The sequence below is a fragment of the Aspergillus ochraceoroseus genome, assembly GCF_002846915.1.
Source record: "Aspergillus ochraceoroseus IBT 24754 chromosome Unknown P175scaffold_7, whole genome shotgun sequence".
NCBI classification, from domain to species: Eukaryota; Fungi; Ascomycota; class Eurotiomycetes; order Eurotiales; family Aspergillaceae; genus Aspergillus; species Aspergillus ochraceoroseus.
This window is the reverse complement of record NW_024468482.1, coordinates 1379180-1398756: the sequence shown is the minus strand read 5'-3', so window position 1 is coordinate 1398756 and position 19577 is coordinate 1379180. Positions and strand designations below refer to the sequence as shown.

The 19577-nt window shown below is 47.4% G+C and overlaps 8 protein-coding genes across 8 annotated transcripts; 3 read left to right on the top strand and 5 right to left on the bottom strand.

Annotated features, from left to right (window-relative positions):
* Positions 1-148: 148 nt before the first annotated feature.
* P175DRAFT_0464001 (lipase family protein) lies at positions 149-4041 on the bottom strand. The gene is made up of 2 exons (XM_040894833.1): positions 3504-4041; positions 149-3428 (listed from the first exon to the last, which is right to left on the bottom strand). Exons 1-2 carry the CDS (start codon positions 3852-3854, stop codon positions 309-311), a joined length of 3471 nt encoding a protein of 1156 aa, XP_040750267.1. The 5' UTR covers positions 3855-4041; the 3' UTR covers positions 149-308.
* Positions 4042-4338: 297 nt separating this feature from the next.
* Positions 4339-6000, bottom strand: P175DRAFT_0503691 (lactate 2-monooxygenase). The gene is made up of 4 exons (XM_040897687.1): positions 5714-6000; positions 5618-5639; positions 4903-5545; positions 4339-4809 (listed from the first exon to the last, which is right to left on the bottom strand). Exons 1-4 carry the CDS (start codon positions 5920-5922, stop codon positions 4472-4474), a joined length of 1212 nt encoding a protein of 403 aa, XP_040750266.1. The 5' UTR covers positions 5923-6000; the 3' UTR covers positions 4339-4471.
* A 1027-nt stretch (positions 6001-7027) lies between these two features.
* Positions 7028-9046, top strand: P175DRAFT_0463995 (putative MFS transporter). The gene is made up of 4 exons (XM_040894832.1): positions 7028-7460; positions 7515-7615; positions 7676-7823; positions 7881-9046. Exons 1-4 carry the CDS (start codon positions 7265-7267, stop codon positions 8924-8926), a joined length of 1491 nt encoding a protein of 496 aa, XP_040750265.1. The 5' UTR covers positions 7028-7264; the 3' UTR covers positions 8927-9046.
* A 1288-nt stretch (positions 9047-10334) lies between these two features.
* On the top strand, positions 10335-12125 carry P175DRAFT_0484511 (uncharacterized protein). The gene is made up of 2 exons (XM_040895572.1): positions 10335-10559; positions 10654-12125. The coding sequence occupies exons 1-2, from the start codon at positions 10477-10479 to the stop codon at positions 11798-11800; spliced, it is 1230 nt and encodes a 409-aa protein (XP_040750264.1). The 5' UTR covers positions 10335-10476; the 3' UTR covers positions 11801-12125.
* A 64-nt stretch (positions 12126-12189) lies between these two features.
* P175DRAFT_0503688 (nascent polypeptide-associated complex subunit family protein) lies at positions 12190-14008 on the bottom strand. Its single transcript, XM_040897686.1, has 4 exons — positions 13636-14008; positions 13043-13216; positions 12639-12902; positions 12190-12553 (listed from the first exon to the last, which is right to left on the bottom strand). The coding sequence occupies exons 1-3, from the start codon at positions 13679-13681 to the stop codon at positions 12655-12657; spliced, it is 468 nt and encodes a 155-aa protein (XP_040750263.1). The 5' UTR covers positions 13682-14008; the 3' UTR covers positions 12190-12553; positions 12639-12654.
* Positions 14009-14844: 836 nt separating this feature from the next.
* Positions 14845-16119, top strand: P175DRAFT_0484507 (uncharacterized protein). Its single transcript, XM_040895571.1, has 4 exons — positions 14845-15003; positions 15069-15083; positions 15141-15221; positions 15313-16119. The coding sequence occupies exons 1-4, from the start codon at positions 14958-14960 to the stop codon at positions 15813-15815; spliced, it is 645 nt and encodes a 214-aa protein (XP_040750262.1). The 5' UTR covers positions 14845-14957; the 3' UTR covers positions 15816-16119.
* A 32-nt stretch (positions 16120-16151) lies between these two features.
* On the bottom strand, positions 16152-17282 carry P175DRAFT_0534647 (palmitoyl-(protein) hydrolase; the record flags this gene model as incomplete). The annotated part of the gene is made up of 6 exons (XM_040900154.1): positions 16152-16257; positions 16326-16714; positions 16790-16843; positions 16932-17022; positions 17110-17121; positions 17203-17282. 6 exons carry the CDS (start codon positions 17280-17282, stop codon positions 16152-16154), a joined length of 732 nt encoding a protein of 243 aa, XP_040750261.1.
* A 478-nt stretch (positions 17283-17760) lies between these two features.
* On the bottom strand, positions 17761-19200 carry P175DRAFT_0495221 (uncharacterized protein; the record flags this gene model as incomplete). The annotated part of the gene is made up of 2 exons (XM_040896060.1): positions 17761-19109; positions 19170-19200. The coding sequence occupies 2 exons, from the start codon at positions 19198-19200 to the stop codon at positions 17761-17763; spliced, it is 1380 nt and encodes a 459-aa protein (XP_040750260.1).
* Between the last annotated feature and the right edge of the window lie 377 nt (positions 19201-19577).

The following is a 19577-nucleotide window of genomic DNA, read 5'->3' as shown; positions in this document are numbered from 1 at the left end:
ACACATACATGGCTTCGGGTGAAAGCCATTTTGTGGATGGGGCCTGACTGAGCGTCTACCATCTCCTAGCAGCCGGAAGATTGCTCTCGCCTTGGTTTTCGACTAAATACAAATCGCTCAAGATGTTTTTGGAAGAGAGTGTTAACTGGATGTTCATTCTTCTAGTCTATCTCTAATCGAGATGTTGTATATATTAAAAAAAGTAAATACAGGTCTACATACATCACTTGCGCGATCCCAATAAGGGTAGCAATGATAACCTTGATGCAACATCCCTATCCTATTTCCAAAAACGGATTCATCACTTGTTATTCATCCAGAATACCTCGTGTAAGACCAGCAAGGCTAGCTTCATACCTTGCTGGGTTGTGGTCGCTGAACATTCCTGAACCGAACTTGAGCTCTCCAAACCGAGTTTCGACATCTCGGATGAACTTTAACTGCACCCTTGTCGCAGGTTTTCCCAGTCGCGGATAGCCATCTTCGCCTGAATCGGAGGTGAAGGCGTTTCGCTGCAGAACACGCATGGTTTCGACGACAAACACCTCGCCAGGAGGTACTAGTTTAGGAGCGCACATGCTTTCACGCAGAGTTTTTAGGGTTTTCCACGCCCATGCATCTTCGCCCAGACCATCTCCAGCATGCAAGAGTATAGGTGTCTCGTGAACATAAAATTTGTTCAATATACTTTGTCGTAAGCTTTCCCAGACACGATAACGTACATGTGATTTGGCGTCAGAAACATCACTTTTAAACGCCACTGACGCAGTGTGCATATCATGTAGGATTCCCAAGGAAAGGCTGGGAACCACATCTTGGCCATTCACAATTGTCGTTATTAATCCACGCGTTGCGCGTCGTAGAAATGGCGACATGGTCGCAGGGGGCCCATATGCGTAGACATGGATAGGACGCCCAGGGGGTAGGTAAATGGCAGAGTGGCTCTCATCCTCTGCTTTTCCACCTCGGAGCATAAACTGCTTGCTAGAGTATGAAGTTGTTGTGAACGATGTCCTTGAAGCCTCATTGCCGGGTTCAGATATCATGGTTGCCAGGAGCGCTGCCACGCCTCCCCCGAGTGAATGGCCACATAGGACGACCCCGTATTCTGGGAATTCCTCCAACGCGGCTCTGATCGTAATCATGACTCTTTTTCCTCCTCCCATCAAAAGATGGTTTGCAGACGCATGCATTCCTTTGTGGACCTTCCAGCTTTTCCCCTGCCATTCAAGATCATCGTAGTCGCATGTCATATCTGTGAGAACGTCTTCGAAGCCCCACGTGCCTCTAAGCGCAAGGACAACAGCTTTCGATTCATGGTCTAGAAAGAGATAATGGACCAGAGGAAATCCGTTCTCCGTCTCCCCTGCTGCGTTGGAGCCACCCTCAGGATCGACAAAGGATGAAAGTAGAATGGTTGAAGCTGGCAGTCCCGTATGGCCTGAGAAGTCGCTGTGCTCTTGGCTACCAATATCCTCCAAATTAACAATCTTAGGCGCCTGTGGCACACCCATTACCTTTAAAGCATTGGAGCCATACGATGCAGAGGCGAATCGGCAAAAACGTCGTATGTTTTGAACAAAGTGTTTCTGGGGGAAGATTCCCGGGACAAGACCATCCCGATTGAGGGCCTGAATTATAGAAGTGTCATCGTATGCACTCTTAGAGGAGCGGTGTGCGAGTACAAGAGAAGTTTCTGATCCTGCTGTGGCGAGAGAATATATACTAGATGAATAGGACGTGGATCTTTGGTAGAAAGACGAAGGGTTTTGTCGAGTATCGTTATGCAGTGTCACTGTTGTCTCCGTCTCAGATCTTGTGAGTGATAACGAGCTGCTACTGCGAACATGAGTCCTGGTTGCTTTTGGTGAAGAACAGCGAGAGTCGCGAGAGAGAGAGTAAGCATCTGTCCGCGCCATGTATGATTCTTTTTCGTGGACTTGATAATATCCGGCTCTTGGGCCTCTTCCATGATTGGGATCACATTTATTCGTGCGATGTGAGGATGGTTCTGGGGAACTCGGTCGGATTCGAGCATCTTGAAGTGGTGTCCTTGGGACGCCTCTGTTCGCAACAGAGGACGAAGGTGCGGTCTTGGAAGGCACCAATAGTTTTCCAGGCCTTGCCTGCGTAACTGATTTGCTAGCTTGAGCCTGAGCTGGTACTTTCCTTTCAGTAGTAGATCCTTTATATGCCTTACTACGCTGGATTGAGTTTCCAGGGGAAGGTTGCGTATTGGACCTATCAAAGGGCGGACGTACTGATGGCCGTTTGCTAAGCTCATTCTTTTCCCTCGTAATCGGCTTCACCTTTTGAGCGATCTTGGTCAGTGAACTCTTGGTGAATCCGCTTTTTGAAGCCGCGTAGTTTTCTTTAAAGGCATCGCTTGCCTCGGCGCGATGTTGCTTCTGAAGATGCATGCTGACATCTGGCCAAGGTTGTTTTATCACAATATCTAGGCTGCCATTTGGGACATTGGATTCGCTGTCTGGGGCTTCGGAGAGAGATACTTTTTGAAGGCCTTGTGGGTTATAACGTTGTTGATCGTCATTTACCTCACTTGTGCCAACCACCTGTCTAGAGTGGGGTCGCACATCGGCACTCTGAGTTTTGTTGAATGCTGTTCGAAATACAATCGTATGCCTTGGGGTGTGTGAGCCGGTCGGAGTTCTCCTACCGTTGTGAGGATCGTTGTGAAATCTCTCTTCGACAATCATCGTACCAGGCGGAGCAGCAATTTCTCTATTGTCGTCATCAAAGACATCAACGGTTATTGTACGTGCAGTTACCCAATCAGTTCTGATCGACGCACGGCAGCCTTGAGGGAGCTGTTTCATTATGTACAAGTGAATGTCTTCGTCTGATATCTGGTGTTGATTTTCTGGGAGGATAGTGGAAGGGTTCTCTGCTGTGCCTGGGGTGCTCACCGGACGCTGCACAGCACGGAACTCCTCCTCCCCAATTCCTGGGGACATAAAGGAGGATTGACGTGATAGATTACGCATATTCTCATGCGTCCCATCTGTGGAGTCTATTTGGTGTGTTTCGACAACATCCGCTCTAATCCCATTGTCCAAGATGACCACGTCCCATACAGTTTCCTCACCGCTGTTAGCTCGTATATACCTTTCTGTATTCTTTCTTCCCCAGCGTTGGAGCATTGCAAACCCGACAGTACCCACTAGGAGATCGCCAACGCCGATTTTCTCGGAGCCAATCTCGGAGCCTTGATTTCTGAACTCTTTGCGGATGAGGGTTATGATAGCTGCAATGGCCCTTGATGACTCTGTTGACCCAAGAATAGCATCGAGGGTTGAAAGCAAGGCCTGGGACATATTGGCGGCAGACGAGAGTGTGGTGGATGAAAAGTGGAAGGTTGCGGCCGCAAAGAAAGACGCAGACGTCACAGTGGTATGCAATGCAGCAATCTAAGTCTTAGTTTAGTCACCAGGAAGATAAAAAAAGAGAGAAAAGAATGTCAAGATACTGAAAATAGAACTTACACTCCTCTCAAGCATAGATTCCGCCTCTGCTCTCCCATGGGCCCCGCTACTTCGAATCGCGACATCCCGGCCAGCTCTGGTCAGAATGCCCTCAATAACGGCGCGACTAAGCTCCAAGCCCGTTAACGTTGTTATTCTTGCCCCATCAAGAGCAACTCCACCAAAGAAAGTCCCCAAGCGAAGGGAAAGAGAAGTTGACTGGGTTACGAGTGACACAAGAGACGCGACTGGCCTGGGAAGTAGTGTCGTGCCCGGAGATGAGGTTGCCTGGCTTGCGCTGCCCTTGACATTTGAATCGGCGCCATCAACCCCATCCGTTTTCCAGCTTCCAAAGCCTAGCAGCCTAGGCATCTCGAGCCATTGACGTAAGAGCTAGATCTAAATCTGGTTCTGTTTGATGGGTTCCGAGAAAAAGGGGGAAACAACACGTCCTGCCGCCATACAGCTGGGCGGGAACTAAAAATAGGAAGGGATTAAGAGATACAATGGAAGAAATGGGCTAGAATGTTAATGATCGATGATAACGCGGGTGTTGTTGTTGTGTTGGGAGGCTCAACTCCCTGATCCTAATATTAGTACTCCGTTTGGTCTGGGGATAGTTAGTTGGGCAGTTGACATGTGATCATCTTTCCAAACCCCCTCCCCCGCAATGAATTGCCCTTGAAATCAAACTAATAATCTTGTTTCAACCTTTCCATGCATGATTGGACAGAAATAATATCAAAGAATTAGAACCTTGGGCTAGATATCTTGGTAGGTTTGTTCCTTAAAGTGATTTATACAGGAATAATCAGCTTTCTCTCCTCTAGATGACCCCCTCGGTTAAGGAAGGTTACCTGGACCTCTTCCTCTTTCAGGCTGTCTTCTTCCACAGGACCTAGGTAGATTGCTTTCAACACATTGCCAATTGACATCCAACATTGGAGAAACGAGGGAGCCTTCAATGTAAATTCGGTACCCCCAAAATATCACAGCATGGATTTCACGTCACCAGGGTATTGGACCTTTCTGATTTTATCGCTAGTGCACTCTGCCACAGTACAGATCCCAGCCAACGACATGCTTTGCCACAGGTCGGCTTGAAGGCCTTTTAGTACAGCCTTCGCTCCATTCTTCCCATCAACTGCTAGGCCGTAGATTACTGGCCTACCTACCAACACCGCTTTAGCGCCGAGACACAGGGCCTTGATAATATCGGAACCTGTTCGAATGCCGGAATCAAAAAGGACCGTCAATTTATCACCGACTGCATCAACTATTTCAGGGAGCACTTCTAAAGAGCCAATGGCTCCATCAAGTTGTCGACCTGGGTAAAAATCAACATACAGCAGAAGGTGGGGGGAGGACAAAAAGGGAAGCTGTAGTTTGGTCGGTACAGCCCTTGTAATTGAGAACATACCTCCATGGTTAGAGACGACGATACCATCACAACCCGCATCAGCAGCGAGTTTCGCATCATCTACATGCTGAATTCCTTTCAGAACAAGAGGGCCGTCCCAGTTCTTTCGCAAGAAGGAAATCTGGTCCCAAGAATGGGGTGAGGTGGATAAGACGCCTCCGATCCATGCCCTAGAAGCTCCAACTATATCTTCTTCTACTTTAGAGCCAGTTTCCTTTTCAAATTTAGTGCGGAAGACTGGGTCGGAGAATCCGACCTGATTTCCAACTCCCCGAATGAATGGGATATAAGCGTTGTCTAAGTCTGCAGGTCGCCAGGCAAGAGACCATGTGTCCAGTGTTACAACCAGAACAGTATATCCATTTTCTCTTGCGCGTTTCAGCAATGAAAGGGTAATGGCATCGTCGCCTGGCCAGTAGAGCTGAAACCATCTTTTGCCGTTCCCGTTCGCCTGGGCTACATCTTCGATAGAGCTGGTACTGGCAGTGCTAAGAGTGTACGGCACCCCGACTTCTGCGCAGACTTCAGCCAGTCCAGTTTCCTTATCATCGTGGAATAGACCTTGGACGCCTATAGGTGCCATAATAAGAGGAGTAGGATACTCTTGGCCAAAAATGTTTATGGCAAGGTCCTGCCTGTCCATCTATATCGTGATGGGATGGTTATTATGCATTCAAGAATGGCAGGGAGAATAATGAAGCTAAAGACCACTAACCTTTTTCAACATTCTGGGGATTCTATATACAGATAGTTTAGCATGATTCATGTAGCTAGCTAGTATTGATAGTATGATTCAGAGACGTGGGCTTACAGCTTCCATTGACGAAAAGCCAGACGATTACTGTCCATTGTGGACTTCTCCCCTGCGCCACCGGCGACATAATTAAAAGAACGGTTGCTCAACGTCCTTCGGGCCTGTTTTTCAAGTAGCCGAGGATCAGTGGTGACGTTCGGCTTGAGGCCTAGTAAGGCGCCTTGGCCGTAGATCTCTGTTTGATACTGTCCGTAGTTTTCTGGCATTTCGAGACTCTTATGGTGAAAAGACTCTATAATTCATCTCATCAAATGTGAAAAGGGAAGAGAACTCCTCGGGTGTCAATTGTTATTCCTGCTGGTTTACATAATGTCATGACTCTCCACTTGCTGATCCCCATGTGAACAACGCAGGCGCCATCCCAGAAACAGAAACAGATTAATTTCGTCCACTCTGGCCTCCTCATTTGCCAACCAGCTGTCAACCCCAGACCTCCACAGGTCTCTTAGTACGGAGTACTATGTACTACTACTCTGCTGGCACTCCAGAGTATCTTATGCTTCGGTTGTGCTGTCGCGTTATGAATGATTTTGTATTCAACTACCTATCCGTGGAAACATTAACTACCGAGTAACAACTTCGCTTACCGAAGGTATGTGATGTGACTCGACAGAAACCCTTCGTTAGACTCTGGATTCAGTCGGATTAATGCTTTTTGATATTCCCTCTCAGATTTTGACCCGAATCCACGATGGCAGCCGTCAAATTCCAAGAGATGGCTAGGCGACACCTACCTACCCACCCCCTGCACGATTACCAGGCACAATTACACCCAGCTCCAAGGTAGTCTCATATATGCTATTCTCGAATGATCCATGATCGGTTGGATCGATTTCACCCACAACCTCACCGCAGGACTTTTCAATATCAACCAAGGTAAGCTGCCTTTGATTGACACCGTCCGAACGGCATTTCGACCGCCTTACCAGGCATGAAATTTCCTCACCATATCACGTATGACAATAATTAAATGCAAGAAAATGTACCGATAATCTTCAATATTACTGTGAACTCATCGATATGCAACATGCAGATTGGAGTAAGGGATGGATCCTTGAACGCTTCACTGGATTAAGAAAGGATACGGCCGAGAAATTGACGTTAGAAAGGAGAGCAAGGAGGGAAATGGAATAGATATTTGCTGCATACCTAGTTACTCCATACTGAGAAGCGCCGTGCAAGATTAGGATATATGCAAAGACTAGTAAAGTTCTATCCCATTCCGAACGGCCACACAAAATCCACTCCGCTCCCCGAATCGTTGATAAGCATCTGGTCTGGATTCTTGGCACGACATTTTCACCCACTTTTGTCATTCCCTCCTCTGTTCTCGTCTCCAAGATCTCGCATTTCTGGCTATACTGTTGGATAACGAGTTCCTCGGTGTTGCTTCAAGGGATCTGAGCGGAATACAAGGCATTGATTCCTATTGAACATATGCGCCATGGGAATCCTTTAGTACCAAGGGAAGTGTGATTTCGCAAGCGGCTTACAGCTTGCTCATACAAGAGAACAGGGCGGAGAAAAGATCTAAAATCGCGCTCGGCAATGGAGCATAGAGGGGCCTCCAAGATGGACGTTGAATCAGCGCCCCCGGCCAAAGAAATGGGGATGCCGATAACCGAAATGAGTTCCGATAGCTCAGTCATTGATGAGAAGGAGGAAGAGAAACTTATTCGAAAAATGGATATACACATCCTTCCTTTTGTTGTGTTGCTTTATCTTTTCAGTTTCTTAGACAGAGGTGAGTTGGATTTGCTGTCTTGTTGTGCGCCATTCATTGACCAGGTGATCTTAGTAAATATTGGGAATGCCCGCTTATATGGGCTTGAGGATGACTTGGGTTTGGTTGGGGATCAGTATCAAGTCGCAGTATCTATTCTATTCGTGACATACTGTGTATGTTAAGCAGTGAACGTTTGAAAAGTTGATACAGCCTCTGACCGTCTTTATCTATAGTTGTTTGAGGTCCCCTCAAACCTGGTCATCAAAAAGCTTACTCCATCGCGTTACATTGCATCGATAACAGTCATTTGGGGTATCATTGCAACTCTTACTGGCATCACTCAGAACTATGGCGGTCTTATTGCTTGCCGTTTACTGCTTGGTAAGCTATTCCAGTCCTCCCATGTTAATCCCTGGGTTCTTATAAGTTTATTCTTAGGCATCGTGGAGGCAGGTCTTTTTCCGGGACTCATGACATACCTTACTCTTTTCTATAGCAAACGCGAAATTGCGTTGCGGACCGGATATCTCTTCAGCAGTGCAGCTCTCGCTGGGGCATGTGGAGGTCTCCTCGCATACGCCATTGGGTTTATGGACGGTCTCAGTGGGCTAAAAGGTTGGAGATGGATCATGATCCTTGAAGGCATCCCTACGTTTATCATTGGGGTGGCAGTTTGGTTCTTTCTTGCGGACGATCCGGACACTGCTTATTATCTTAGTGCGGAGGAGAAAGCATTGGTTGTCAAGTGCCGCAGCCGCCATGTCGGATACACTGCATCTGCACAAAAGTTCCATTGGGCAGATGTCAAAGAAGGCGCACTGGACTGGAGGATCTATGCCTTCTGTATCGGTCAGTTCGGTGTTGATACGATGCTCTATGGTTACAGCACCTTCCTCCCAACTATCATCAAAGGACTAGGGACATGGTCAACCCCACAGATCCAGGCCCTTACCATTCCCTGCTATGCACTGGGAGCTATAGCGTACTTGATTGTCGCCTGGCTTAGCGACCGTACACAGCGTCGCGGTATTTTCATCTGCATTTTTGCAGCAATCTCTGTCGTTGGATACGGGATCCTCATTTCAGACTCTTCTGCCGGTGTGCATTACTTTGGCGCACTACTTGTGGCGTTGGGGCTATATGTAGCCGTCGGTCTGCCTTTGGCATGGCTACCCACCACTCTCCCTCGCTACGCAAAGCGTACCTTTGCCACTGGTCTCCAGCTGACGTTTGGAAATGTTAGCGGGGTTATGTCACCGTTTCTATACAAGACGACGGAGGGACCTCGTTATGTTCGAGGCAATGCAGTGACTCTGGCGTTGGTTGGTTTTGCAGGGATAGTCTACGGACTTATGTGGTTTTATTACCATAAGAAGAACCAGCGCAGAGACCAAGGTCTGGAGAATGAGAGAGTTGCGGGCATGACAGACGAAGAAATTGACGAAATGGGGGATAAAAGCCCTCGGTTCCGATACACTACCTAAGCAAGCAACATCCTTCCTGTTTCTTTCCGGGGGAGGGGAATGTATGTATATCTCATGTACATACAGTTTTATATACCTTAGTATCTTTTTGGAAGAGAGACTCGTAAAAAATACCATCCTGTTATAATAGTACATCTTAATCTTATATATCTAGTACCGGTTATGTGCCAACTACAACCCTCTTATTAGATTTAGTCTTGATGGCAGGAATTCTGTCCATTCCAGTTTTTCCAGGGTTTCAATTTCAGATACCCCATTATCCCTGTGCTCGTGCTGTAACCATAGAGCATAACTAGTATCAACTGAATTAACCGATACAGAAGACATAGATCCTCCACTGGCCATCCACTGCGCCTTCTTAAACCTTTACTTCAGGCTAAGCTAGCAGGAGATTAGGAGAAAACGAAGACGGAGTAAAAAGTCTCCTATCTAGGTAAATAGAGAGAGAGGATAACATAAATATTATTAGCCCAATGGCTCTTAGCTATTCTCCATCTATCTATATCTGCCTATAAGGGAGATCGCAAGCTCCGCAGAAGAAAGGATTCAGGATCAGGCTACTTAGTCTTTAGGTAGTAATATGCGTTTTACTCTATTACCTTCCTCTGTAGCTCTATCTTTATTTCCTTAGGTACGTAGGTAGTCGACAGGTCCTCTTCTACCCTGAGAAGTAGAACCTAACAAGGGTATTCATAGCTACCTCAGGGCTGCTTTCACCCGGTTTCTGAGCTGTGGCGAATGCCCCTATTATATGACCCAACTCAAAGACATGTAAAAATGATAGGTATGATATACTTTGTTAGCCATAACATGGAGCCTCTAGATCTCTGTTTTTATCCGTGCCCCTGACTATCCACCCGACATTGGAAGCAGGGGGGATAAGTTTTCTATGCTGAGAAAGTGCAGCAGTTCCGCCGGGGCCAAAAGCCTGCAGGGACGACTTCCAGTGTCATCCGATGTCGGTGATGTAGAACAGCTATTGTCAGTTCCAAGCCTTTGCCAGGACGACGGGAACAATGCAGTCTGCCGTAATCAATCTAGACCTTTCACGCGGAGTTAGAACGCCTTCGGGTTTGGCTTTATTATCTTCTGCAGCACCGTGGTTTGCTGTGCCCAGCGACAGCCACTGATCTAAATAGAATGGGGTGTGTAAACACACCAACTCCAAGGTAGAACGGAGTAATAAAAAGTAAAAGAGGTAGTTAGTTAATTGCTGCTATCTTCATAATAGAGTCTATTTCCTAATTTGGGATAGTTTTTGTAACCACGTGACTGGCGTATTATAGTTAACCCGTGCCGAGAGAAGATCCTCGGATGCATTACGTCAGCAATGGCGGACACTGTTTATTGCTAACAAAAGTTTTGGTCGGGTCCAGTTGCCTGGAGCATTAATTTTTTGCCAGAAAGAATTCAAAACTTCCTCCCAGGTGCATTAAATTCCAAGGGCCCTTGATTCACACCCTGCCTGCACCTTGTCTGATATCCTCCTTTTCACCCTCTCTCCTCCTTTCTCGCAATATATTTGAACATACTGTTGATTTCAGTTTGGTATGGAGTACCACGCCGTTCCTCTGGAGGAGCGCGCAAAGGACGACAAGGGTAACATTTTGCCTTGGGGCTATGTATACAAGGAGTAAGTTAGCCCTAGTACTTGTACTTGATGTTGTAACTGCTGTGCAAGCTCTCCTCGTTCCTCCAGGATTGGTTTCTCTCTAACCTGAACACAGTGAATCTCGCAACCCACGACGGCCACCAGAGGAAACTGGACCATTCGGAAAGAGGAGAAACGCGCGCTACGAACATTCCCGATCGCGTACCCGTACTGGAACTCCAGCCAAGAAAGAGAATCCTAATGTCGCAGAGTTTGGAAGACTGTTCGCTCAACAACAAGAAGAGGAGAAGACAAGAAACACCCTTCCCAAGTCGTCGTCGTCATCCAACATCGAAAACTCGAGAAACCAGACAGAAAAGATTGCGACAGAATGTATACTCTATGGATATAGGAATAAGGACTCCGAGTGGAAGGTGATTGATAAGTTTGAGCGGATTTCGCGAGGAGTGATCTGTGAAGACTATCCGCGAAGCGACCCCAATTCTAGCAATGGGTATTCCCAGCTCCTCAGCGGCGGGGATGTAGTTATCCGTGCGAATCTGTCTGCGGATGCAAACCGGAAGTCGAAGCGATATGCAGGTGGTTACCATTGGATCAAGGTCACATTCGACTCGGCGAATGCCGCAGACGTCGCTTGCTTCTACTCTCCCCAGACAATCGACGGGCATCTTGTTTTCTGTGAATTATATCATGGACAGGGCCCAGCGGAGGACATTGCAATCCCTAATGGTTCGACAGAGGCCCACCGCTTCCAGTCGAAAGCGGCCAGAACGTTGACTACCTCGCACTCCACCACTTTCCTCCAGAGCAAAGATAAAGAACGTTCCACCCTGCCTCGATCCTTTGCCCTGAATAATCTCGCCAGCGTTGCTGATGCGGAGGAACTCGCATCTCTGCAATCCACCACCACGACTGTGAGCTCAGCAACAGCCACTGGAATCGAGCAAGCCACACTTCAACAGCGACATGTCGCGAAAGAACCCAATCCCGAGTCCGAGTACATGACGCATATCCCAACTGTCCGTCGAACGAAGCTTCGACCACTGTCAGAAGCTCTTCCGCCACAGCCCACGGTCACAGAGCGTGTGCTACGGTCGATCCCGATTCTCAGCTGGTTCACAGGTGATATCGTAGGCGACGGTCCGCAGCTCCGGGAAGATGGGACCTTTGATTACGATAAATCCAATTCGTATTGGCGATTCTGGTATATGGTCGACAAAATCTTGGGGACCGATATCTGCGGGCTGCGAGAGGAATCGTGATACACTAACTAGCCCACCAACCAACCCACCAACCAACCCCTTGGTCGTTTTCGTTCCCATTACGATCGATACTTTCTTGCAATCGATAGGGGGCTCACGTTCCATGACCTTGCCTACCTACCACATTCTTATACCCTGATGCATGTATGATAGATATACTGTTTATGTGGCGTGTGTATCGTTCCTGAATTTTCTTTCCAGGGCCTGTTGCTTTGTACGGGGGGTTATAATAGCATTTTTCGTCAGGGGCGCTTAGGATATTGTAATTGCGGCATCATGGTAGTTAATTAGCAGCGGAGGCTAATAAAACGCGTGAACTGGTTCGAAATTCCCTAATATTCTATCTAGTGACTCTTGTTTACATCTAGGATGAATCAGGTATTCAACTCCCGCAACTCATTCCATTACACTACTACTACTACTAGTACTAGTCTGTACTAAATACCAGTGCAGTAGAGATAAAACTATTATCTTCACTGTACCGCCAGCGCCTTTCTAACCATTCTTCTGTCCCAGGCCTCGAATACTTGGCCTCGTGCAGCAATATAGAAAGGAAGGGAAACAAACAAACAAAGCAGAGAAAAATGCAAGATGTAATATGCAATCAATAGCCTGCCTGCCTTGTACTTTTTCATTTCAGATAAAGATGGAAGAAGAAGAAGAAGAAGAAGATATCACATCACATCACATCATATCTTATCATATCATATCATATCAGGGATGATTTGATTTGATTCGATTCGGATTCAATTCCTTTCAAATTTTATTGGTTTGGTTTTGATTGATTTGACGGCTGAGGATGAGGAGGAGGATTTCAAAAAAAAAAAAAAACACACACATTAAAAGCGTCATATTTATTCAACATTGCTCTCGAAGTTCTCGCCCTCCACCAGATCGGGGATATCGTCCTCATCGTCATCCTTCTTGCCCTCAGCACCGGCCTGGTTCTTCTGCATGTTCTGGTAGCTCTCTGCGAGCTTGCGCAGGGAGGCGAGGCTGTCGGGGCCAAGCTGGTTGAGGATACCGGGGACGAGCTCGGTGAGTTCCTTCTCCTCGCCGTTGCCGTAGAGAGCGAAGGTGTTGGAGGGGACGGAGGCGTGGACTGTTTTTCATTTTCATTTTTTTTTTTTGATTTCCTAGTTAGTTTCTGGCTTTCCTCTTGTACTGGGATTGTATTCTTGGTTCTTGCGTCTGGGCGAAGAAACTGGCAAGGTATTTAATTCAGATAGGTGCTGAACTCACCCTTAGGAGCAGCGAAGTGGATGACGTTTCCGTCCTCCTTGAACATGTTGACCTCCTCAATAGCCTGGATGGGCTGGACGTTCATCTTCTTCAGGGTAGCCTGGAGCTTCTTGTCGTCGGCGCCGGAGGTCTTGTGGACCTTCTTAACCTTGCGGCGGGGAGTACCCTTGCCTCTGGAACCGGGGGGTAAAGGATTAGCGAATCTGGTTGTAAAACGAAATAGGTGGCTCCGAAATCATTTCGAGGGTCGTAGTAGGAGTAGGAAAGCGAAATCGAGAACTAGATACATACCCTACAACGAAGAAGAAGAAAAAGAAATGTTAGCACACAATGGGTTCTTTATGTCACCAGGTTTGCATTGATCATTTCCATAAATTCCAAGAAAAGATCCAGACCCCTCTCTCGACCCAAAAAAAAAAGGCTGTAGCTGGAGAAACCCAGAGAGAAAAACAGAGAGGGAAAAATCCAGAGAAACGTAGTTTAAATTGCAATTCATCTGATTCCCTTTGTTTTGGTTTTGACGTTCTTCCCAGCAGTTCTCCCATGCCGCACAATTGCATCCTTAAGAAGCGAAAAAAGAAAAATTCACATACCAATCCGCACGCTCGCCTGCATCCTAGCCAACTTTGCGTGATCCATTGTGACGGAAGTTTGTTTGGTCTGTTATAGAACCTAGAGGGTAAAAAAAAAGAGCAGGATGTCAGTAGCTGTGGTGGAACTTCGGCAAGGTCTTTTGCAGAAATGTGTGTGGTGTGGGAAAGAGAGAGCTGCCAAGACTCGGATTTCTCACGACGTCAGACGGGTAGATGGAGCGAGTGGGCTTTGAAGGGGAAGGGAAGAGTTCAAGAGGGGGCGAAGGTATACGCTTAAGAAAGGAATAGTCTGGAGAGGGAGAATGAGAGGGAGCGGAGAGGGAATAGGCGGGATTTACCTGGAGATAGAGGAGGGGGTGAGGTGGTGATGGAGGAGAGAATGGATGATGCGCAAAGATGGTGAGTTTGTGTGGGGAGAAGCAGAGAAGCAGGAAGAAGAATAGAATAATGGCGAAAGCGGGCTGCAGACTTTTCGCTCGCTAACCCGGTCTGTTTCTGCGGAGGAATTACTGCTACGGATTACGAGGGTATAGCTAGACTTGCGAGATGGTCTACGTGAATGCTTTCCATGCTGGAGTGATATTGTTGTGATGGTCGAGAGAATCTTTGGTGGTTATTGTGGGATTCTCAAGGGAACGAACGATTCTGGGAGGCTGCTCGGCTAAACCCTAACAATCATCGTGGGAGACGGGAGGTCACAATTTCCCAAACAAACCAACAACGGAGGATGATTGATTTTCTCTTGAATCCTTTAGAAGACTTTGAATAAAATTGGGCAAGAAGGTATCCGAAAAAAATACTTCTATTGTACCAGACTCCAAAATTAAGAGGGCGTTCGAGTTCACCTCCTCCAAGTGGGCATCTCATGCCGAATCCGGTAATCAGCCAGAACCAACCTGCCTCAGGCCACTGCACTCCGGACAAGCAATTCTCGACATAAATCCAGTATTTATAAAATATTCAATGGACGGTGTCTCAAAATTATACCCATACCGAATGACATCCTGAATTAAATACAGAATAAAATGTCCAATCTATCTCTCCCCAACAAGTACCGTATATACCTTTACTATCCAGCTATTATTGAAGCAAGTGGATAAGCAGACATGAGATCGGGAAAGGCAAAAGAACTACACCGAAACGAGATCCCGTGCTTTGCCTTATAAGTGATATCAACCCCACTGTAGCTTCACCTTCACCACCTGTAACGAGGAAACTACCTTGAATGGGAATTATCATCCGACAATTGAAGAAAACCATTCATCAGCAATCACCTCATCCATTACAATATAATCCTCATAGAGACAATTAGTTACACCACCATGCGGTTTCTGTGTTTACATGGTGCTGGCACAGGTGCGGAGGTATGTCTGCCTGATGTCTCCCCGTTACTACTACTACTACGGAGTACTAACCCCTTAAACTATAGATATTTGAAATCCAATCCGGTATACTATCCACTCCATATATAACCAAATATCTACAAAGTTAACCCGAAAAAAAAGGCGGCATAATCCAAGCCCTCGAAAGCCAAGGCCACAAATTCAAATTCATCAACGGCAAAGTCAACACGGAAGTCGAGCCTGGTATCTACTCTCTCTCTTCAACCCGATATACGGAGTAATCAACATCGGAACCCTAAATTACGTAGGTACTAACTATAGTATACCATCCCAGAACTAAAGGGAATCTTCCCTCCCCCCTTCTACAGCCACTATCCCCGCGACACCGCCCCAGGCACAGACCTCAGCAAAGCAATCGAGTACACTCTCGATATCATTGCCCGCGACGGCCCCTTTGACGCCGTACTGGGGTTTTCGCAAGGCGCGGCCCTCGCCTTCTCATTGCTAATGCACCATGCGCAAACGCACCCTTCCTCGCCGCCGTTGTTCAAAACCGCGGTGTTTATCTGCGGTGCGGCGCCGTACGAGTTGTCTGGACTGACGCTGTTCTCTCTCAAGGAAGGCCAGGCGTACCCTGTTTCGATTCCCACGGCGCATATCGTGGGGAAATTGGATCCGTTGTATCCGGTGAGCATGGACCTTTATGCGTCCTGCGAGCCGTCGATGGCGGAGTTGTATGATCATGGCTCGAAGCATATGATTCCGTTTGATGTGAAGAATAACGATGCCATGGTGGCGGTGATTGAGAGGACGATTCAGAGGGCACTCAGGGGATAGAAAAATGTTTTTTTTTTCTTTCTTTCTTTCTTTCTTTCTTTCTTTATTCGTGATAGATAAAGTGCATGTTTCTAAAAGCTGTCTCTCTACCCCCCCCCCTCTCCCTTCTACCTCTTCTCCGGGTAGTGGTTAACTTGGGATAATTTCTCGGAATGTTATGATCTGATCTGGTATATTATGCTATTCTGTTTTCTATGTTCATCGCTTCTTCGAGGACTCCCGGTCCCGTCTAGATACCAGAACGGCTATTAATAGGAGCACTATTCCCAGGACGATGCTGTATGAAATGCTGGTTCCTGTAAACGCCCATCTCTGTGCTGGACCAGAGTCGCCTAGTCATAAGTCTGGTGTAGCCTCGCTGTCTCCCACTGAAGGTAAAGCCTTGTGCAGGAAGTTCTCGAGGTCCTCCATTTCAGTCGCATCAGCCGAGTGGCCAAGATAACTAAGGAAACATCTTGTTAGCAAAATACAGCCCTCCCTAATTCCGAACCCTAGCTCCCAGGAACGTACGGATAAGATTTGAATGAAACGTCCTCGATTCCCAACTTCTTCACAAACTCAGCCGACAGCTTGCCAAATTCATGGGGGATGACCGGGTCCTCTTCACCGTGGGCAATGAAGATCGGAGTTTGCTTATTTGGGAATGCCTCGGGCATATAATTTTGGATGCGGTCAGTGAGAGGCATGAAGCACGAGAGACCGAAGACACCTCCGAGCTTCTCCTTGCTTGTAATTCCCGAGAATAGGGACATTGCTCCGCCCTGCGAAAAGCCACCGAGGACGATTCGCGACGCCTTGATGCCTTTCTCGATCTGTTCCTTAACCAGGGAGTCGAAGTATTCGCGGGATCGGAGCATGCCAGGTTCGTCCTGGTGCTTGGGGGCTTCTTCGAAATCGAACTATTGTTAAGTACGTTAGGGAGGATGTCAGTCATGGAAATGGCAACGGCCTCTCTATAATGACGGGTAGCTCACCTCGCGACCAAATGTGGCAATATCAAACCATGCAGGCATTGTCATTCCCCTGTTCTGTAGATCGACAAAAAAAAAAAAAAAAAAAAAAAAAAAGAATATCAAGTAAGCCAGTGATTCAATTTTACTTCGGAGATAACCGTACCACTGTGACCGGAATCGCGGGCGCATTGGGGAATATAAAAGTCACTTCATCGAACATGCCGCGACGGCGCCAGTTGTGAGCAATCGACACCCTGTTTTCCTCGAGAATACCACCACATCAGCCCCGCCTCTCATTTTCTCACGGTCGAGTGATTTGGATTTAGATTTCGCAAACTTACCATCCCGCACCGCTATCCGTGCCCCAAACCAAAGATCAGCCAGCTTGGACTTGAGACGATAATCCAACCTATCTGCGGAGACTATGGACGAACCTGTCGCCCAATCCGTGGGCCATGATCACCGTGGCGGTGTGCTTTTTCAGCGCGGGGACGATATAAGGACTTCGTGACATTTTGATTGTATAACTGTGTGGCTAGACGATCCTGAAATGAGACAAAAGCAAGTGGGTTGCAAAGTTGGTGGAATAGTTATAGGAGAACCGAGTGCAAGTTTGTCGGTAGCACTCGGAACGAAGCTATTTTTCCGACTGGTGCGGAATACTCCGTACCTGCGCATTATATTAGGAATCATTATGGACTCTAAATATTATTAATTACACTTGTTAACTAGTTAACTAACTAATTTTCCTAAATTTTTTTTTTCAGACTGACAAATATCCTCTATTAAGCTGGATATTTAATGCTAAAAGTCAATACTGATGTAAATTATTCTGACATATTGTTGTATCTATATATATATATATATTCCTGTATTAAAATCACGATCTCTTGCAGCAATAAAAAGCGGACCAGCAGCACTATATTATATTGGATATAAACAATAGTATAATTATTATACACATTATAAAAACTTAATATATACCCCCGAACTTATATGCAAAGCTCATTTAGCTCCTTCTTAAGCGATTCAATCACCGCCAGCATCAAATCGTCCTCGAGGATTTCAGCCTGCCACGAGATGCCCATAGCCAAACATCCATCCGGGCCCGTGATAACAGAGACCTCGAAAGCACTACCCGTGACAGACGCACTCTGGCTGAATATGACTCTCCCCATCTGCGGCAGCGAGGCGTCCTCCGGATTCTCCGTCTTCACCACGCCCAGACTCGACACTTCGTAGGACGCTCTTCTCGGCTTTCCCAGCCGATCCTCCATCAGATACTTGGAGAAATCATGCACAAACTTCAACAGACCCACGGAGGTATTTTTCCCCTTCAAACGGAGCTCCTTTGTGATCGTCTTGCGAGACCGCTTCGCTTCGGCCCACGGAAACGACCCCCCCGTTACAGCGTTGCGGCTGTATATCTCAGCGAACTCCTGCACCCAAACGCCCATCGAGTCGTCATTGATAACCTCCGGCAACCATTTCCGGGACGAAATGGCCCCGCTGCACATGACGCGCGCGTATTCCTCAGGGAGATGTGGGAAGGTCGCGCGCGCAATGACGGTCTGCACGGCACAGGTGACGGTGGTGTTGTTTTGGCGGCAGAGCTTGAGTAAGGCGGAGGTCTGCGCCGCGGACAGCGCAATGAGGCGAAGGTGCGTTGTCAGCGGGCTGCGGATCGTTGCAGCGGTCCACAGAGCGCGGTCTTGCTTGGTGTAGATTTTCTCCTTGAATAGGAGCTTCATGAGATACGAGAACGAGAGCGGGAGAGGATGCGCTGCCTCGAGGTTAGGCAGCAGCGGTGTATCCGGGGAGGCGACAATCTGCTGGGCTTCGTCTGGTTTCAGGGATGCCGCGCCGCGAAGAGCCTCTAGAAATGTTCGATGAAAGGCCTTTCCCGACCCGCCATCCCCAATTGCGTGATGGTAGACGAAGACAGCTGTGAAGGGCTTGTCCTTGGCATCGTCGGTGAGGATCAACAGTCTCCAGTAGGGGAGCGGGTTTTTAAACCCGATGGCATGCTGCTCTTGGAGAAGAGATTGCAGCTCAGTGTCAGGCTCATCTATATCGGTGGGGCTGACAGAGCGCTTCTGGAAAAGAATCTGCTGGGAGAGGTCGATTTCTGGTAGGCGAGCGAAGTAGGGGTCGTTCGTTTCCTCATCCACGGGGATTGCAGACAGAATCGGATGCTGGTTGATGAGTGTTTCAGTAGCCTTATATATATAGTCCTTCAGTGGCAGAGCGAAGGATTCCGGAAGCGTGTAGGACGCCGCCAGAGCAACGTTGTAGTAAAACCCCAGAGGGTGCCGTGCGGTGGAGAACTTCTCCAGTAAACCTAATTGGAGTCAACAGCTGTCAGGGGGTAATCAGGGCTGGACAAATATTCTGCACCCACCCACTGGACGCAGCTTCTCAAGTTTGTCCATGGCTGCTGTTATATGGTCAATTGAGGCCGAAGATGAGTCAATCGACATCCATTGATCAGGCAGACGTGCGGGAAAATAAGCAGCCCGGGGGATTTTAGGATTTATAAAGGATGGAGAACAATACGAAGAGAGCCGATTGTGGGCATAAGTATGCACGTGACCGCAGCCAGGTACCAGCATAAAATACAAGAAAGCAAAGAAAGACTGATAAAAACAGGGTTGTTTATTTTAAATAATTCCTATAGGCAAGTTATGTTGACTATGGAATCAACGTCATTTCACCCGGCAACAAATGGTTATCATGGCGCGTAAAAATTGAGGAAGAAGCTATACATATTTTCATGTGGAGGATGGTCAATTACATAGAGGATATACTT

What these genes read in the sequence shown, in the direction of transcription:
- P175DRAFT_0464001 (XM_040894833.1), bottom strand. Translation starts at nt 3,854, where the DNA reads ATGCCTAGGCTGCTAGGCTTTGGAAGCTGGAAAACGGATGGGGTTGAT. An exon ending in AATCTATGCTTGAGAGGAGT is followed by an intron (nt 3,429 to 3,503) that starts GTAAGTTCTATT and finishes ACTAAGACTTAG; the next exon opens with ATTGCTGCATTGCATACCAC.
- P175DRAFT_0503691 (XM_040897687.1), bottom strand. Translation starts at nt 5,922, where the DNA reads ATGCCAGAAAACTACGGACAGTATCAAACAGAGATCTACGGCCAAGGC. An exon ending in GCTTTTCGTCAATGGAAGCT is followed by an intron (nt 5,640 to 5,713) that starts GTAAGCCCACGT and finishes ATCTGTATATAG; the next exon opens with AATCCCCAGAATGTTGAAAA. An exon ending in CGTCGTCTCTAACCATGGAG is followed by an intron (nt 4,810 to 4,902) that starts GTATGTTCTCAA and finishes ATTTTTACCCAG; the next exon opens with GTCGACAACTTGATGGAGCC.
- P175DRAFT_0463995 (XM_040894832.1), top strand. Translation starts at nt 7,265, where the DNA reads ATGGAGCATAGAGGGGCCTCCAAGATGGACGTTGAATCAGCGCCCCCG. An exon ending in TTTCAGTTTCTTAGACAGAG is followed by an intron (nt 7,461 to 7,514) that starts GTGAGTTGGATT and finishes AGGTGATCTTAG; the next exon opens with TAAATATTGGGAATGCCCGC. An exon ending in TTCTATTCGTGACATACTGT is followed by an intron (nt 7,616 to 7,675) that starts GTATGTTAAGCA and finishes CTTTATCTATAG; the next exon opens with TTGTTTGAGGTCCCCTCAAA.
- P175DRAFT_0484511 (XM_040895572.1), top strand. Translation starts at nt 10,477, where the DNA reads ATGGAGTACCACGCCGTTCCTCTGGAGGAGCGCGCAAAGGACGACAAG. An exon ending in TGGGGCTATGTATACAAGGA is followed by an intron (nt 10,560 to 10,653) that starts GTAAGTTAGCCC and finishes ACCTGAACACAG; the next exon opens with TGAATCTCGCAACCCACGAC.
- P175DRAFT_0503688 (XM_040897686.1), bottom strand. Translation starts at nt 13,681, where the DNA reads ATGGATCACGCAAAGTTGGCTAGGATGCAGGCGAGCGTGCGGATTG. An exon ending in GCAGGCGAGCGTGCGGATTG is followed by an intron (nt 13,217 to 13,635) that starts GTATGTGAATTT and finishes CCCCCGGTTCCA; the next exon opens with GAGGCAAGGGTACTCCCCGC. An exon ending in CCACTTCGCTGCTCCTAAGG is followed by an intron (nt 12,903 to 13,042) that starts GTGAGTTCAGCA and finishes AATGAAAAACAG; the next exon opens with TCCACGCCTCCGTCCCCTCC.
- P175DRAFT_0484507 (XM_040895571.1), top strand. Translation starts at nt 14,958, where the DNA reads ATGCGGTTTCTGTGTTTACATGGTGCTGGCACAGGTGCGGAGGTAT. An exon ending in CAACACGGAAGTCGAGCCTG is followed by an intron (nt 15,222 to 15,312) that starts GTATCTACTCTC and finishes ATACCATCCCAG; the next exon opens with AACTAAAGGGAATCTTCCCT.